The sequence below is a fragment of the Coregonus clupeaformis genome, unplaced genomic scaffold, assembly GCF_020615455.1.
Source record: "Coregonus clupeaformis isolate EN_2021a unplaced genomic scaffold, ASM2061545v1 scaf1093, whole genome shotgun sequence".
NCBI classification, from domain to species: Eukaryota; Metazoa; Chordata; class Actinopteri; order Salmoniformes; family Salmonidae; genus Coregonus; species Coregonus clupeaformis.
Window position 1 is genome coordinate 93,555 of NW_025534547.1, and position 17,930 is coordinate 111,484.

Sequence of the window (17,930 nt, forward strand, 5' to 3'; positions counted from 1 at the left end):
TTTAAGAGCTATATATACATATAATTGGCAATCACGGGGGACCTGTATGAAAAATGTATGCACTCACTAATTGTAAGTCGCTCTGGATAAGAGCGTCTGCTAAATGACTAAAATGTAAATGTAAAAATGTAAAATATATTTTGTAGTGGATGAACGTAGGATGTGCCTCTTTATTATACGGTGGGCGGGCGTTAACACGAGAGGCGGGACTTCCAGGCAGCATGTGGGCGGTTCTGATTTGACAGAAGGAAGAGGATCAGTGACAGAAAGGAAGCCTACCTCAAAAAGCCGGGTTGTTCTGTTGGTTTCTTGAAGAAACTGGTATCTATGGCCGTTAAAGGGATGAATCTATGGAGTGTTTGCTGTCTTGTCCTTTATTTTGTTGCGGCAGTGCTTGCAGGGTAAGTACTTGTTTCTATACAACCCGAACCTCTGCAATGTTCAAACCGGTCCAACCGCGGTATCGCTAGCTGGTACACATGTTTCATTGTGATTGGTCTATGCTTCTGAAGCCCATTCTCCATGTGTAAAAAGGCTAACGTTAGCTAGCTACTAACTGGAGGTGGAAAGAAGCAATCTCAGCAACGTAAACAACACTGTAAATAAAATTCTTGTTCATAGGGTAGTCAACATCACCCTTGCCTGATTCTTTGTTTCCAGTATCGTGAATCGTGTGTAGGCTGTCATACTATCTACTCGAGGGAATGTCATGGAAGAGTGGGCTAACTTGCTCAACTGGCTTTGGAGAGCTGTTGATATCAAACTCACTCTGGACTGGGTGATGCCCATTTAGAATTATTTACTTCACAAATACAAGAAACAAGCAAAGATTCTTAGTCTGATAAACCACACGTTTGTGAACCCTACTCCACTTGTCACTATCATGAAGGGAAAAATATCTAAGATCCTGTAAGTAGCTAAACACCCCCTCTTATTTTCTCCTCTATCTACAGGCGAGATTTCTACAAGATCTTGGGGGTGAGCACGTCTGCATCCGTGAGGGACATCAAGAAGGCTTACAGAAAGCTGGCTCTCCAGCTACACCCTGACAGAAACCCAGATGACCCAACTGCTGCCGACAAATTCGCAGACCTTGGGTCAGCCTATGAGGTAGGAAGTGACCCCCTGTATTTCCCTGTATCTTTTGCTCATAAATATAACTTATCTCTCTGGTAATTGTTCTTTGAATGGCGCTTTTGTTTGACAATATATGCTATCAATATCATGTCATGATGAGGATCTTGTCTTGTGTAGCTAGTCTCAGAAACAAACAATGCACATCAACATCATTGTCAGTCTTATGAAGAGATTTAAAAGATTTGAATGGCAACTGAGTGTTGAGATAATAATGCTTTATTGTTATGTATCATTTATGAACCTTTTATAATAGTAATTTGATCTGGGTGTGTAGTAATATTTTGCTTCAGCGTTATATCTCATTTGCGGAAGCGCTCGAGGCACGGATACAAAAGTATTTTGTAAGAAACGTAAGCGACCTATTTGGTTGTTGTTGGAAACAACTTGGTGATTTTGATTGGCCAAGAAGACCGTGTGGCTGCCTCTGATTGGCTCATACTGTGGTCAGTGTGCTCTCATGAAACACGACGTGGAGCACTCGGAGCGGCTCAGTGAAACGTACAATGATGCACACCGCACCAGTGATCACTGATAACGTGTAGATTAGAAACATCATCCAATTTCATGATTGATTAATTGTGAATGGTTAAACTATTTAAGGGGGTGAAATGTGATGTTAACAATTTATAATTTAAGTTAATTTCATGTTGCAAATGTAAAGAAATCATGTACTCTACAGTACAGTATTTTGTGATTTAAAAAGAGGAATTCGTCCCTGATGTTGTGCTGTTTGTAGGTGCTGTCTGATGAAGGGAAGAGGAAGCAGTATGATGCATATGGAGAGGATGGTCTGAAAGAGGGTCACCATGGTTCTCACAGTGATATTTTCTCCAGGTACAGGAGGTTTACCTAATAGATTACTATAAAAGACTGTACATGATGGATTCAGTATATATGAAAAAGGATATGGTCCCGGTGCTTAACAATGATATCCTCATAATCCTTGTGGGTATATGTCTATGTGGTCGCGCCGAGACCAGGCTTACCAGGGCTTTAGTTTGTAATAAATGCTTAATACCTGGCTGAAGTGTGTTCAATTACAAGCTCCTGCTACAAGCAGTGCTTGACTTGGACTGAAATGGGTGCTGGTGCTAATTTGGGGTGCTGGTACTGTTTACATTTAGGTGCAGAAGCTCCACAATACTTTTGATCTAATATTCTATAAGAGGAACAGGAGCTCAAGCAGTAGAACATTTGAGGTGCTGGTACTCAGCTCCTGTGAGCTCCTGCCTATGTCAAGCACTGGCTACAAGCCAAATAATGCCTCTTACCCAACTGTTCCCTCACACTCCGTTGCCTCTTCCAGTTTCTTTGGCGACTTTGGCTTCTCGTTCGGAGGAAACCGGCAAGGACAACAGGACAGGAACATCCCCAGAGGAAATGACATCGTGCTGGACCTGGAGGTCACACTCGAAGAGGTGTACTCTGGGAACTTTGTAGAGGTACACTTCAACCCTGATGGTGGTCTGTGATATACTGTCCGTATCTGAAATCTCTCTTGCCTACTACTTATTAAAACTACATACTGTGTACTAATTGTGCACTATTTAGTAAAAATTAATGCAATAAGCATAAAATATCAACATGCTCATCCATACTGAGAATGCGTAATCTAAAATGAGCAATTGCGTAGATTCCCGCCATTCGTTCATTTTGGTACGCTGCGTCACCTAATGTGATTTATCAGCTGTTGTCAAACACTCAACGATTCTCTTCCTCAATAGTGTGCAGCGAATTCTACTAGAGATAAATCTGAATTGAGTATGACATCCTGGCATTGAAAGCATACTGAATAAAAAAAATTTTTCACATACTATAAAACGTTCTATTTTCGCATACCCAAAATGCCTACTATTTTGCCTATTTAGAACGCAAGTACAGGTATTCGGACACGGCCACTGTATACGATTTGTGTGCACCAGTTCTAGCCTATTCCAACACATACCCCCCAATCTCATCACCTATATGTACATCCCAGGTTGTTCGTAACAAGCCTGTAGCCAAAGAGGCCCCTGGGAAACGGAAATGCAACTGCAGACAGGAAATGAGGACGACGCAACTCGGACCTGGACGCTTCCAGATGAGCCAGGAAGTAGTGTGTGATGAGTGCCCCAATATAAAGTGAGTCACTGCTCCAGGGGTGCTGCTCTGTAGTTGAATCTGTGCTGCGCCTACTCTGTCGTGTGAATGTTGGGTTGGGTGCTGTCAGCAAAACATTTAGAATTTCTGTGCAAATGGATAAATTAAAGATGTGTTCTATACTAGTGGTTCCCAACCAGGGGTACTAGGACCCCTGCGGGTACTTGGCCAATCTGCAGGGGGTATTTGAGAAGACTAATGACACCATAGGCTTACTGGTAAAATGCACATGAGGGGGTACTTCTGGGGTACTCTGGGCAGAGCAAAATTCAGTTGGTGGTACAGTAACCGAAAAAGGTTGGGAACCACTGTTCTATACTGTCATATTGACTGTGCTTCTGGTTAAGAGTGTTAACACAGGAGTCAATGGGTTCTTTATTTATGTGTTCAGTGATGAAAATGTGACTGTCTCCATGATCCCAGGCTGGTGAATGAGGAGAGAACTCTGGAGGTAGAGATTGAACAGGGAGTGAGAGATGAGATGGAGTACCCTTTCATTGGGGAAGGTAAGCTACTTACTCAACCATCAGGATAATGGGGGTAAAAAAAAAAGTGGTATCAGTGTCTAACTCACGACTACGTCTGTCTCAAGGTGAACCTCACATCGATGGAGAGCCAGGGGATCTACGCTTCCGCATCAAAGTTATGAAGTAAGAGCAGAATTTCCTTATTTCAGAAATAATATAGTGGTTCTAATCAGGCTACTATTAACTTCTATACCTTCTCTAGGAGCCATGCTTTGTTGCTATAGGACATTCTGTCAACACTAATACATTAGTGTTACGTAAAGATCATTGGAGGCTGCTGAGGGGAGGACGGCTCATAATAATGTCTGGAATCCAATGAAAAGAATGGTATCAAACACATGAAAAAAACACATGAATGTGTTTGATACCATGTACTCCATTCCGGCCATTTATTATGAGCCGTCCTCCCCTCAGCAGCCTCCACTGGTAAAGATCTTTGGAATGTTCGCTACTTCCTGTTGTCTATGTGACTCAACCCTTCTATTTATATGGCTGCTGTATGCAAATGCTTTCTCACTCTGTTAGGTAGCCTGTCTCTCTCTATTATATAAGATGTATGTTGTCAGTTGTGGAAGCTGTTTTGTGTTGTCTATGTGACTCAACCCTTCTATGTACAGTGCATTCGGAAAGTATTCAGATCCCTTGACTTTTTCCACATTTTGTTAGGTTACAGCCTAATTCTAAAATTGATTAAATAAATAAAAATCCTCATCAATCTACACACAATACCCCAGGCACAGATCTGGGGAAGGGTACCAAAAAATGTCTGCAGCATTGAAGATCCCCAAGAACACAGTGGCCTCCATCATACTTAAATGGAAGAAGTTTGGAACCACCAAGACTCTTCTTAGAGCTGGCCGCCCGGCCAAACTGAGCAATCGGGGGAGAAGGGCCTTGGTCAGGGAGGTGACCAAGAACCTGATGGTCACTCTGACAGATCTCCAGAGTTCCACTGTGGAGATGGGAGACAGCCATCTCTGCAGCACTCCACCAATCAGGCGTTTTTGGTAGAGTGGCCGACGAGGCAAGGATATTGCTGCTAGTAAGATTGCACCTAAATCAACCATTTATCGGATCATCAAGAACTTAAAGGAGAAAGGTTCAATTGTTGTGAAGAAGGCGTCAGGGCGCCCAAGAAAGTCCAGCAAGCACCAGGACCGTCTCCTAAAGTTGATTCAGCTGCGGGATCGGGGCACCCCCAGTGCAGAGCTTGCTCTGGAATGGCAGCAGGCAGGTGTGAGTGCATCTGCACGCACAGTGAGGCGAATACTTTTGGAGGATGGCCTGGTGTCAAGAAGGGCAGCAAAGAAGCCACTTCTCTCCAGGAAAAACATCAGGGACAGACTGATATTCTGCAAAAGGTACAGAGATTGGACTGCTGAGGACTGGGGTAAAGTCATTTTCTCTGATGAATCCCCTTTCTGATTGTTTGGGGCATCCGGAAAACACCTTGTCCAGAGAAGACAAGGTGAGCGCAACCATCAGTCCTGTGTCATGCCAACAGTAAAGCATCCTGAGACCATTCATGTGTGGGGTTGCTTCTCAGCCAAGGGAGTGGGCTAACTCACAATTTTGCCTAAGAACACAGCCATGAATAAAGAATGGTACCAACACATCCTCCTAGAGCAACTTCTCCCAACCATCCAAGAACAGTTTGGTGACGACCAATGCCTTTTCCAGCATGATGGAGCACCTTGCCATAAGGCAAAAGTGATAACTAAGTGGCTCTGGGAACAAAACATCGACATTTTGGGTCCATGGCCAGGAAACTCCCCAGACCTTAATCACATTGAGAACTTGTGGTCAATCCTCAAGAGACAGGTGGACAAACAAAAACCCACAGATTCTGACAAACTCCAAGCATTGATTATGCAAGAATGGGCTGCCATCAGTCAGGATGTGGCCCAGAAGTTAATTGACAGCATGCCAGGGCAGATTGCAGAGGTGACTCTTTGCATAAACTGAATGTAATTGTCAATAAAAGCCTTTGACACTTTTATGGAATGCTTGTAATTATACATTCTCAAAACTTTTGACCACGACTGTATATGTCTATTTCTATGCCCACTACAGGCATCTTTCTTTCCCTCTCCCTGTTAGCTAGCTTGATACACCAATGTATTGTACACTAATATCTTGTCAGTTGTGGAAGCTGTTTTGTTGAAGAGTGATTTAGTCATGTATATGTGTACTGACAGACATCCAGTGTTTGAGCGGCGAGGAGATGACCTGTACACTAACGTCACCATCTCCCTGGTGGAGGCTCTGGTTGGCTTTGAGATGGACATCACACACCTGGATGGACATAAGGTAGCTATGGACGAGTGAAGCTAAGAAATACATACATACACTGTTTTACTGGCATGTACTGAAATGTTCATAGACGTTTTGGAGGGGACTTGAGCCATCATTGATTGCCCCATCCTCAAAAAGCACAAAGACTGATTGAAAAGCAAAAAATATGCATTTTTGTTCTCTGTCTAGAAAATAAAGTATTTATTCATTATAAAGTATTCTTCTAAAAGGACTTCTAAGGAATCAGTGACACACTTTGACTCCTCCTCTGACTACAGGTCCACATTGTGAGGGACAAGATCACTAAGCCTGGTGCTCGGCTGTGGAAGAAAGGAGAAGGCCTGCCCAACTTCGACAACAACAACATCCGTGGCTCTCTCATTGTCTCCTTCGACGTAGAGTTCCCAGAGATACAGCTGGATGACAATCAGAAAGAGGGTAAGGAGGCAGTCGATAAAGATGGGTTGGGGGATGGGACTTGTAATGTATTTATTTATGAGTTTGAGTTAATTAATGACGCCAGGAAAAAGTAGATGGCATGTTATATATCAGTGGTGTTACATACGAGGTATGGGTATTGTTGATATTAAGACTGAGGCGAAGGACACGCCCATAGAACACTCCTCACCCCCCCAAAAAAAGTAACACATTTACAAACTGTAAGCGATAAATATACATTATAAAAAATCGTTTTCGAATTGCCGACTTTACACCACTGTCAGGAAGACAATAAAGGTACACATTAACTTCTCAGATATGAATGATTCTGAAAAACTTAATAATTATGATCATAATGGATAATAATTTACAATTTGGGCTTGCTTTTGTTGTTCCAGGAGTGAGGGGGATTCTGAAGCAGGCATCGGTACAGAAGGTTTACAATGGACTACAGGGATACTGACACACCAACAGATAGAATCTGGACTGAGTTCTGTGCTACAAAACACACACGACACACAAAGGAGCAAGCACAGGGGTGTATTTATTTTCGGATTGTTCTCAGGTTGGGTTGACTTGATTTGTTTTATTTTTTAGGGTTCAGGTGGCTTGATGTTGTCTATTTTATTTTAAAGAAGTCCTTGTTATATTTAACATCGACGGGTCGAAACTTCAACATATTTATACTTTTAATTTGCTTGCTCTTGTCCCCCTTTTTTACTATCACCATAATGTTTTGGCCCTCATACTTTGAATTCCTTCTTTGCCTTTTTTAATTCCCCTTCAATTTCAACTACTGTCACCCAATGTCAACCACTACCACAGACATTTTTGATAATCAAAGCCCACTACCTGATGTTAAACCTATCACACCTGACTGGGCACTAAAAGAGGAGCTGGACTGAGGCAAAGGACTCTGAAATCAACGGACTCTCTCATGGACATCAGCAAGACTGGAATACTATTCCCCTCCTTGTTGTTTTGATAACACTTTAACAAATGTAGTACTGTACTAGGGTATTTCATTTCATCTTGAGTGATTTTGATCCCTACGACACCTTCAATGATTCTGTAATTTAACTGGGTTTTCTGTCATATAGGTTTTCAGTAATATCTCGAAAACGCTTTGTAAATAGGAAAGAACAAACTACATTTTTTTTGCTTTTGTTGAGTTGGATCGTATCTTTAGATGTATTCTTTGTGGTGCAATGTCTTGAGCGTTCTGTCTGCTGAAAGAAAGGCCACTGAGAATGGACCTGTTGAGCTGCCTCGCATAACATCCTACCCTGATGATGAGGTTATCATGGAGACCCCCTCTTCAGCTTTACCCACCACCATCCACACCTCTTGCTCCTCCTTTCAGCCTGTTTCTGTGTCCCAAATGTCACCCTATTCCCTGTATATTACACTACTTCTGACCGGGGTCCATGAGGCTCTGTTCAAAAGTAGGACACTAGATAGGGAATAAGATGCCATTTCAGACACAGACCTGTGTTCTCTGGACTGCTCTTCCTGACGGAAAGGGGCTACTGTGAAAAACAGGTTGTTTTTCAGAGTGCTACAGGACAGGAGGGAGAAGTGTACTTTCAATTGAGAGTTCAATTAAAAGTTTATAAATAATGACTAGGCTCTTCATGTGAAATTACTCATGGATTATTTTAGTGTGTCAACTGTCAAGGATTTGAGATATTTCTATGTCACTATGTCATGTACATGGAGACCACAGGAGGTTGGTGGCACCTTAATTGGGGAGAACAGGCTGGTGGTAATGACTGGAGTGGGATGTGTGGAATGGATTCCAGGTTTTAGATGCCATTCCATTTGCTCCGTTTCAGACATTATTATGAGCCGTCCTCCCATTAGCAGCCTCCTGTGGTAGAGACAAGCGTGCCAATATATTACCATGAGAAGACCCAATATATTACCAGGAGAGGACCCAATATATTACCAGGAGAGGGCGGCAAGTGTACAGTGAATGTAAAGCAGCCAAGGATGCCTGCTGCTTCCACTCCTTGAGGAATCATTGGTCCACTCTATATATCCAGGCCTCAGGACCTCACAGACCCCTTGGTCATGTGATTGCATTCACATGATTGTTATGGCTTTATAGATGAATTGTTAGTGAACTATGAATTTTGTTGATGGGCAGTTCCTTATCTCCCGCATTTGTTATGGTTTTGCTGCTGTGATTGCCTGACTTTATTGGTCAGATTATTGGACTGTGGTGTCTTTAATGGTGTGCGTGTGTGAATGAGAGGATCAGGCTGTGTGTGTGTGTGTGTGTGTGTGTGTGAGAGATCAGTGTGTGTGTGTATGTGGTCCGTCTGATGCTGTTAACCCCCTGTATCCACACCTCCACTCTGTATCTGACCTCTTTATGACCCAGCTGGTTCCACTTATTCTGTAAGAATGTCTGTCACCGACTGAGGCTGTGTCCCAAGTGGCACCCTACTCCCTATACAGTGCACTACTTTTGACCAGGGCCCATAGTGCTCTGGTCAAAATGTGTGCACTACTTATAGGGAACAGGGTGCCATTTGGGATGCAGGGTCAGTCTCAACTTTGTCCCCAGATGAGATCTACCCCCCCCCCCATCCTTCTACCTCGCTTGTGGGTAGTGGGGGAGGGACCGTGGGCGGAAGGTTGTCTGGGAGTCTGTCTGCTTGGGTGCAGCAGGGGATGTCCGCACGACTCCGTTCAGTATGGTGATTTTATAGTGTGGTGACAAGCGCATCTGCCCACCAGCAGGCATGTGTTTGTGTGTGCTGCGTGTGTGTATTTGTCTGCATTCGTGCATGTGTTTGTTGTGTGAATACATGGGAGGTCCTCCTGTGTCTGGGAGGTGCGTTCCCCACAGCTTTCCCCAAACTGATTACCCCATATATCTCTAATATCTGACAGTAAATCAGGTTTATTATGCAGATATTGCAATTATTTATTTTCTCCCATCTTTACAACGATGGCTTTGTGGCCAAACTGCACACAACTGTGTGAATCTGTGTGCAGTCTGTGTGTATAATGAACTCCCACAGAGATAGTAGCTCTGTGGTATTGGGAATCTCCTCCGCAGCCCACCACACACATCCTTTAGCCATTATCAGTCTGGATGAGACCCAACAAGCAGGGGTGGTTGGTGATTAGGGTGTATAAAGACTCTGTTTCACCTCTAATTAGCACAACATATAGCTCTCTCTCTGTCAGGCTGCATAGCTATATATTTTAGATATGGCTCTGGCTGCATAGGGAGATTCCCAACCGAGTCCATGTATCGTCACCTATAGTTACTGGCAGTGATAATTCACAGATGTTTTCAGAACTCAAATGTAGCCTATTGGTGTGACAAGTATAAGTCCCACAACGTTTTATAGATCCAGCTACATACAGCGCCTTCGGAAAGAATTCAGATCCCTTGACTTTTCCCACATTTTGTTAGGTTACAGCCTTATTCTAAAATTGATTAAATGTCCCGCCCCCCCACTTAAATCTACACACAATACCCCATAATGACAATGCAAAAACAGGTTTAAAAAAATAATAATTTGAAATATCACCTTTACATAAGTATTGAGACCCTTTACTCAGTACTTTGTTGAAACACCTTTGGCAGCGATTACAGCCTTGAGTCTTGGGTATGACGCTACAAGCTTGGCACACCTGTATTTGGGGAGTTTCTCCCATTCGTCTCTGCAGATCCTCTCAAGCTGTCAGGTTGGATGGGGAGCATTTCTAGTGTAACCGGTGTGAAATGGCTAGCTAGTTAGCGGTGCGCGCTAGTAGCATTTCAATCGGTGACGTCACTCGCTCTGAGACCTTGAAGTAGTTGTTTCCCTTGCTCTGCAAGGGCCGCGGCTTTTGTGGAGCGACGGGTAACGGTGCTTCGAGGGTGACTGTTGTCGATGTGTGCAGAGGGTCCCTGGTTCAAGCCCAGGTAGGGGCGAGGAGAGGGACGGAAGCAACACTGTTACACTGCACAGCTATTTTCAGGTCTCTTCAGAGACTGGGCCACTCAAGGACATTCAGAGACTTGTCCCAAAGCCACTCCTGTGTTGTCTTGGCATCAGACCAGAGAATGTTTCATCAGACCAGAGAATCTTGTTTCTCATGGTCTGAGAGTCTTTAGGTGCCTTTTGGCAAACTCCGGCTGTCATGTGCCTTTTACTGAGGAGTGGCTTCCGTCTGGCCACTCTACCATTAAGGCCTGATTGGTGGAGTGCTGCAGAGATGGTTGTCCTGCTGGAAGGTTCTCCCATCTCCACAGAGGAACTCTAGAGCTCTGTCAGAGTGACCATTGGGTACTTGGTCACCTCCATGACCAAGGCCCTTCTCCACCGATTGCTCAGTTTGGCCGTGCAGCCAGCTCTAGGAAGAGTGTTGGTGGTTCCAAACTTCTTCCATTTAAGAATGATGGAGGCCACTGTGTTCTTGGGGAACTTCGATGCTGCAGAATTGTTTTGCTACCATTCCCCAGATCTGTGCCTCGACACAATCCTGTCTCGGAGCTCTACAGACCTCATGGCTTGGTTTTTGCTCTGACATGCACTGTCAACTGTGGGACCTTATATAGACAGGTGTGTGCCTTCCCAAATCATGTCCAATCAATTGAATTTACCACAGGTGGACGCCAATGAAGTTGTAGAAACATCTCAAGGATGATCAATGGAAACAGGATGCACCTGAATTCAATGTTGAGTCTCATAGCAAAGGGTCTGAATATGTACAGTGGGGAGAACAAGTATTTGAGACACTGCCGATTTTGCAGGTTTTCCTACTTACAAAGCATGTAGAGGTCTGTAATTTTTATCATAGGTACACTTCAACTGTGAGAGACGGAATCTAAAACAAAAATCCAGAAAATCACATTGTATGATTTTTAAGTAATTAATTTGCATTTTATTGCATGACATAAGTATTTGATACATCAGAAAAGCAGAACTTAATATTTGGTACAGGAACCTTTGTTTGCAATTACAGAGATCATACGTTTCCTGTAGGTCTTGACCAGGTTTGCACACACACTGCAGCAGGGATTTTGGCCCACTCCTCCATACAGACCTTCTCCAGATCCTTCAGGTTTCGGGGCTGTCGCTGGGCAATACGTACTTTCAGCTCCCTCCAAAGATTTCCTATTGGGTTCAGGTCTGGAGACTGGCTAGGCCACTCCAGGACCTTGAGATGCTTCTTACGGAGCCACTCCTTAGTTGCCCTGGCTGTGTGTTTCGGGTCGTTGTCATGCTGGAAGACCCAGCCACGACCCATCTTCAATGCTCTCACTGAGGGAAGGAGGTTGTTGGCCAAGATCTCGCGATACATGGCCCCATCCATCCTCCCCTCAATACGGTGCAGTTGTCCTATCCCCTTTGCAGAAAAGCATCCCCAAAGAATGATGTTTCCACCTCCATGCTTCACGGTTGGGATGGTGTTCTTGGGGTTGTACTCATCCTTCTTCTTCCTCCAAACACGGCGAGTGGAGTTTAGACCAAAAAGCTATATTTTTGTCTCATCAGACCACATGACCTTCTCCCATTCCTCCTCTGGATCATCCAGATGGTCATTGGCAAACTTCAGACGGGCCTGGACATGCGCTGGCTTGAGCAGGGGGACCTTGCGTGCGCTGCAGGATTTTAATCCATGACGGCGTAGTGTGTTACTAATGGTTTTCTTTGAGACTGTGGTCCCAGCTCTCTTCAGGTCATTGACCAGGTCCTGCCGTGTAGTTCGTGGCTGATCCCTCACCTTCCTCATGATCATTGATGCCCCACGAGTTGAGATCTTGCATGGAGCCCCAGAACTAGGGTGATTGACCGTCATCTTGAACTTCTTCCATTTTCTAATAATTGCGCCAACAGTTGTTGCCTTCTCACCAAGCTGCTTGCCTATTGTCCTGTAGCCCATCCCAGCCTTGTGCAGGTCTACAATTTTATCCCTGATGTCCTTACACATCTCTCTGGTCTTGGCCATTGTGGAGAGGTTGGAGTCTGTTTGATTGAGTGTGTGGACAGGTGTCTTTTATACAGGTAACGAGTTCAAACAGGTGCAGTTAATACAGGTATTGAGTGGAGAACAGGAGGGCTTCTTAAAGAAAAACTAACAGGTCTGTGAGAGCCGGAATTCTTACTGGTTGGTAGGTGATCAAATACTTATGTCATGCAATAAAATGCAAATGAATTACTTAAAAATCATACAATGTGATTTTCTGGATTTTAGTTTTAGATTCCGTCTCTCACAGTTGAAGTGTACCTATGATAAAAATTACAGACCTCTACATGCTTTGTAAGTAGGAAAACCTGCAAAATCGGCAGTGTATCAAATACTTGTTTCTGTTTTTTATTTTTAATACAGTTGCAATTTTTCTAAAAACGTGATTTTGCTTCATCATTATGGGGTATTGTGTGTAGATTGCTGAGGATTATTATTTTTTTAAATCCATTTTGGAATAAGGCTGTAAAAGTCAAGGGGTCTGAATACTTTCCGAATGCACTGTAAATATGCCTGCAACCCAAATGAATGAGAAAGATTGGCACTGTCTACTTTAATACATTTAGATGGTAACTATCTTTCCCATTCATTTAGGAATGGTCCTTGCTTTCTGTGATCCTTGGGACATCCCTATCCCATTGAAGTTGAAATGTAAAATGGTTAAGGTTAGGTAAGGGTTAAGGTTAGGTAAGGGTTAAGGTTAGGTTAGGTTAGGTAAGGGTTAAGGTTATGTAAGGGTTTAGGTTAAGGTTTAGGTAAGGTTAGGTAAGGGTTAAGGTAAGGGTTAAGGTTAGGTAAGGGTTAAGGTTAAGCTTAGGGTTTAGGGTAGGGACATCCCAATGATCCCGGATAGCACCATTTAGGAATCTGGATTGACAAACATTGATTTTGAAATTATGAACTACCCCTCTAAAGTACAATTAGGCAGCATTGCCTGTATGATGGGCCGACAGACCTCCCCTGCAGCCCCACAGGGGACTTCAGTCAGTCCAAGCACACAACAGAGCTCTGTGGGACCCGGCCGTGAGTAGAGCGTTGGTGCACTTGACCCAGAGTGATGACTCTTTAAGTGTAGCCCCAGGGTTAAGAGGACCACGTGCTGTGATGTCTAATTGCACAATCCGCAAGCCAGGGAAGGGAAGTGGCTGAGGGAGAGGAGAGAGGGGTGGCGCCAGCGGCCGTGTTGACCTGTACTGACATGGCAGTGTGCTCAGCTGATGGAGCCTGACCCTGTGTGAGGCTAGTGTTCAGGGGTGTGTGTATGTGGGGCAGGGGTTTAGGAGTGTGTGGGGCTGGGGTTTAAGAGTGTGTGTGTGGGGTGGCTGGGGTTTCAGAGTGTGTGAGTGTGTGGGGTGGCTGGGGTTTCAGAGTGTGTTTGTATGAGTGGGGGGGGTGCTTGGGTTTCAGAGTGCGGGGATAACAGCTCAGTATGGTAGCACTGGTAGTAGTAGTAACCCAAACCAGTAATGATGACATGCACTAAAAGTCTCTATATGAATGATGACTTCTTTAATTAAGATGAGAGAATATTTTTTAATGCCATTTAATTGTTTTTTATTTATTTAATCTGAACAGTCTGGGAAAGATTTACTAGTCTGTCTTTTTCAGAGGGAATAGAAAGAAATAATAACGCCTTAAAAATGTAAGTGCGCTTTACACACAGCCTTTATCTTTTCTTTAAATAACAAACTTTATACTGGTGCAAACATTCAGAACATCTGGCCCTCTGTCTTACTCAAATTGAATCAATTGTCACAGGAAAATATTCATGAGATAATACGGCTGAAAAAGAAGCACCCTCTTCCCCCAACCCAACCTACACACAGAGCAGGGATGAGTTCAACAATAGACAACACGTCATCTGTTTCATCCGTGTTATCAACGCAGCACCAACGCGTGTCTCAGAAGGGAGGAACGAGGAAGATAAAAAAAGGCACCCTGAAAAAGAAGTGGTGACAGACAAAACAGTTTGTGGCTGAGCATAAAGCAAACAATAGGCAGCTTTTGTAAGGAATAATAATGCAGCCGTGTCCTCTGCTCTTCCCGCCGTAGCTTAGTTTGAACACGGCTGGGGACGGCCGTAGCATCACTTTGTATATCGTGTTGCTGTATAAAAGCGAGTCACCTCAAAGGGAAAAGCCTCAACTATTCAACAGTGAATAGTGGGGCTGTAGTTGTGGGAAATGGGGGCAGGAAAAGTGGCTATGGGTTTTTTTTTAGATTCGGCGACTAAGCCCTCTGTCACTGAAGGAAGAGTTGCTGTTTTATCGAAATGCTCTGGGCTAAACATAGTCAGCTGTCATTATGTGTATTTGTCTATCCTTCCTATTCCCCCCTCAAATATTTATTTATTTATGTCCCAATTCTGCAGTCTAATGACCCATTTTGTTGTTTGAAGAGACTGTAGCTGAGTCTCTCTCCCAGTCGCCCCACAGGAAAGGGTAGTGACTCGAGTCAGCGGAGGGGAGGCAGTCTCTCTTGGGCCTGTAGAGGACAAACAGTGGTATGGACCACCTATCAGGATGAAAGAGCATGGACAGTGTTTCAAATCAACGTAAAGCCCTGTCTCGCTCCCTCTTCCAGCTTGCAGGCCCGTGGTGTGTATACAGTGAGGGAAAAAAGTATTTGATCCCCTGCTGATTTTGTACGTTTGCCCACTGACAAAGAAATGATCAGTCTATAATTTTAATTATAGGTTTATTTGAACAGTGAGAGACAGAATAACAACAAAAAAATCCAGAAAAACGCATGTCAAAAATGTTATAAATTGATTTGCATTTTAATGAGGGAAATAAGTATTTGACCCCCTCTCAATCAGAAAGATTTCTTGCTCCCAGGTGTCTTTTATACAGGTAACGAGCTGAGATTAGGAGCACACTCTTAAAGGGAGTGCTCCTAATCTCAGTTTGTTACCTGTATAAAAGACACCTGTCCACAGAAGCAATCAATCAATCAGATTCCAAACTCTCCACCATGGCCAAGACCAAAGAGCTCTCCAAGGATGTCAGGGACAAGATTGTAGACCTACACAAGGCTGGAATGGGCTACAAGACCATCGCCAAGCAGCTTGTTGAGAAGGTGACAACAGTTGGTGCGATTATTCGCAAATGGAAGAAACACAAAAGAACTGTCAATCTCCCTCGGCCTGGGGCTCCATGCAAGATCTCACCTCGTGGAGTTGCAATGATCATGAGAACGGTGAGGATTGAGCCCAGAACTACACGGGAGGATCTTGTCAATGATCTCAAGGCAGTTGGGACCATAGTCACCAAGAAAACAATTGGTAACACACTACGCCGTGAAGGACCTGCAGCACCCGCAAGAAAAAGCTCAAGAAAGTACATATACAGGCCCGTCTGAAGTTTGCCAATGAACATCGGAATGATTCAGAGGAGAACTGGGTGAAAGTGTTGTGGTCAGATGAGACCAAAATCGAGCTCTTTGGCATCAACTCAACTCACCGTGTTTGGAGGAGGAGGAATGCTGCCTATGACCCCAAGAACACCATCCCCACCGTCAAACATGGAGGTGGAAACATTATGCTTTGGGGGTGTTTTTCTGCTAAGGGGGCAGGACAACTTCACCGCATCAAAGGGACGATGGATGGGGCCATGTACCGTCAAATCTTGGGTGAGAACCTCCCAAGCCAGGGCATTGAAAATGGGTCGTGGATGGGTATTCCAGCATGACAATGACCCAAAACACACGGCCAAGACAACAAAGGAGTGGCTCAAGAAAAAGCACATTAAGGTCCTGGAGTGGCCTAGCCAGTCTCCAGAACTTAATCCCATAGAAAATCTGTGGAGGGAGCTGAAGGTTCGAGTTGCCAAACGTCAGCCTCGAAACCTTTAATGACTTGGAGAAGATCTGCAAAGAGGAGTGGGACAAAATCCCTCCTGAGATGTGTGCAAACCTGGTGGCCAACTACAAGAAACGTCTGACCTCTGTGATTGCCAACAAGGGTTTTTCCACCAAGTACTAAGTCATGTTTTGCAGAGGGGTCAAATACTTATTTCCCTCATTAAAATGCAAATCAATTTATAACCTTTTTGACATGCGTTTTTCTGGATTTTTGTTGTTGTTATTCTGTCTCTGACTGTTCAAATAAACCTACCATTAAAATTATAGACTGATCATGTCTTTGTCAGTGGGCAAACTTACAAAATCAGCAGGGGATCAAATACTTTTTTCCCTCACTGTATATACAGGGGGTACCGGTACCGAGTCAATGTGCGGGGGTACAGGTTAGTCTAGGTAATTTGTACATGTAGGTAGGATTGATAGATAAAAAACGGGGGGTTGTCAATGTAAATAGTCCGGGTGGCCATTTGATTAATTGTTCAGCAGTCTTATGGCTTGTGGGTAGAAGCTGTTAAGGAGCCTTTTGGACCTAAGTGGAGACTTGTCCCGAAGCCACTCCTGCGTTGTCTTGGCTGTGTGTTTAGGGTTGTTGTCCTGTTGGAAGGTGAACCTTCGCCCCAGTCTGAGGACCTGAGCGCTCTGGAGCAGGTTTTCATCAAGGAGCTCTCTGTACTTTGCTCTGTTCATCTTTCCCTCGATCCTGACTAGTCTCCCAGTCTCTGCCGCTGAAAAACATCCCCACAGCATGATGCTGCCACCACCATGCTTCACCGTAGGGATGGTGCCAGGTTTCCTCCAGACGTGACACTTGGCATTCAGGCCAAAGAGTTCAATCTTGGTTTCATCAGACGAGACAATCTTGTTTCTCATGGTCTAAGAGTCTTTAGGTGCCTTTTGGCAAACTCCAAGCGGGCTGTCATGTGCCTTTTACTGATGAGTGGCTTCCGTCTGGCCACTCTACCATAAAGGCCTGATTGGTGGAGTGCTGCAGAGATGGTTGTCCTTCTGGAAGGTTCTCCCATCTCCACAGAGGAACTCTGGAGGTCTGTCAGAGTGACCATCTTCTTCCCCGATTCCCCGATTGCTCAGTTTGGCCGGGTGGCCAGCTCTAGGAAGAGTGTTGGTGGTTCCAAACTTCTTCCATTTAAGAATGATGGAGGCCACTGTGTTCTTGGGGACCTTCAATGCTGCAGAAATTTTTTGGACCCTTCCCCAGATCTGTGCCTCGACACAATCCTGTCTCGGAGCTCTACGGATAATTCCTTCAACCTCATGGCTTGGTTTTTGCTCTGACATGCACTGTCAACTATGGGACCTTATATAGACAAGTGTGTGCCTTTCCAAATATCCAATCAATTGAATTTACCACAGGTGGACTCCAATCAAGTTGTAGAAACATCTCAAGGATGCACCTGAGCTCAATTTCAAATCTCATAGCAAAGTGTCTGCATACTTATGAAAATAAGGTATTTCAGTTTTTTATTTGTAATACATTTGCAAAAAATTCTAAAAACCTGTTTTTGCTTTTTCATTATGGGGTATTGTGTGTAGATTGAT

General features: G+C 44.2%; 1 protein-coding gene across 2 annotated transcripts; it reads left to right on the forward strand.

Moving 5' to 3' along the window:
- Positions 1-232: 232 nt before the first annotated feature.
- On the forward strand, positions 233-8,159 carry LOC121554987 (dnaJ homolog subfamily B member 11). 2 transcript variants are annotated; one of them, XM_041868731.1, is made up of 10 exons: positions 233-401; positions 954-1,110; positions 1,874-1,971; positions 2,444-2,579; positions 3,116-3,258; positions 3,700-3,782; positions 3,869-3,926; positions 6,002-6,113; positions 6,377-6,536; positions 6,935-8,159. In XM_041868731.1, the coding sequence occupies exons 1-10, from the start codon at positions 328-330 to the stop codon at positions 6,997-6,999; spliced, it is 1,086 nt and encodes a 361-aa protein (XP_041724665.1). In that variant the 5' UTR covers positions 233-327; the 3' UTR covers positions 7,000-8,159. The 2 variants fall into 2 exon arrangements, with proteins under 2 accessions (XP_041724665.1, XP_041724666.1); XM_041868732.2 differs by lacking the exon at positions 233-401 and adding an exon at positions 425-778.
- The last annotated feature ends 9,771 nt before the right edge of the window (positions 8,160-17,930 follow it).

Coding starts and splice junctions, on each gene's coding strand:
- LOC121554987 (XM_041868731.1), top strand. CDS start 328: ATGGCCGTTAAAGGGATGAATCTATGGAGTGTTTGCTGTCTTGTCCTT. Junction 1,111..1,873: donor ACCTTGGGTCAGCCTATGAG/GTAGGAAGTGAC, acceptor TGCTGTTTGTAG/GTGCTGTCTGATGAAGGGAA. Junction 3,259..3,699: donor GATGAGTGCCCCAATATAAA/GTGAGTCACTGC, acceptor CCATGATCCCAG/GCTGGTGAATGAGGAGAGAA.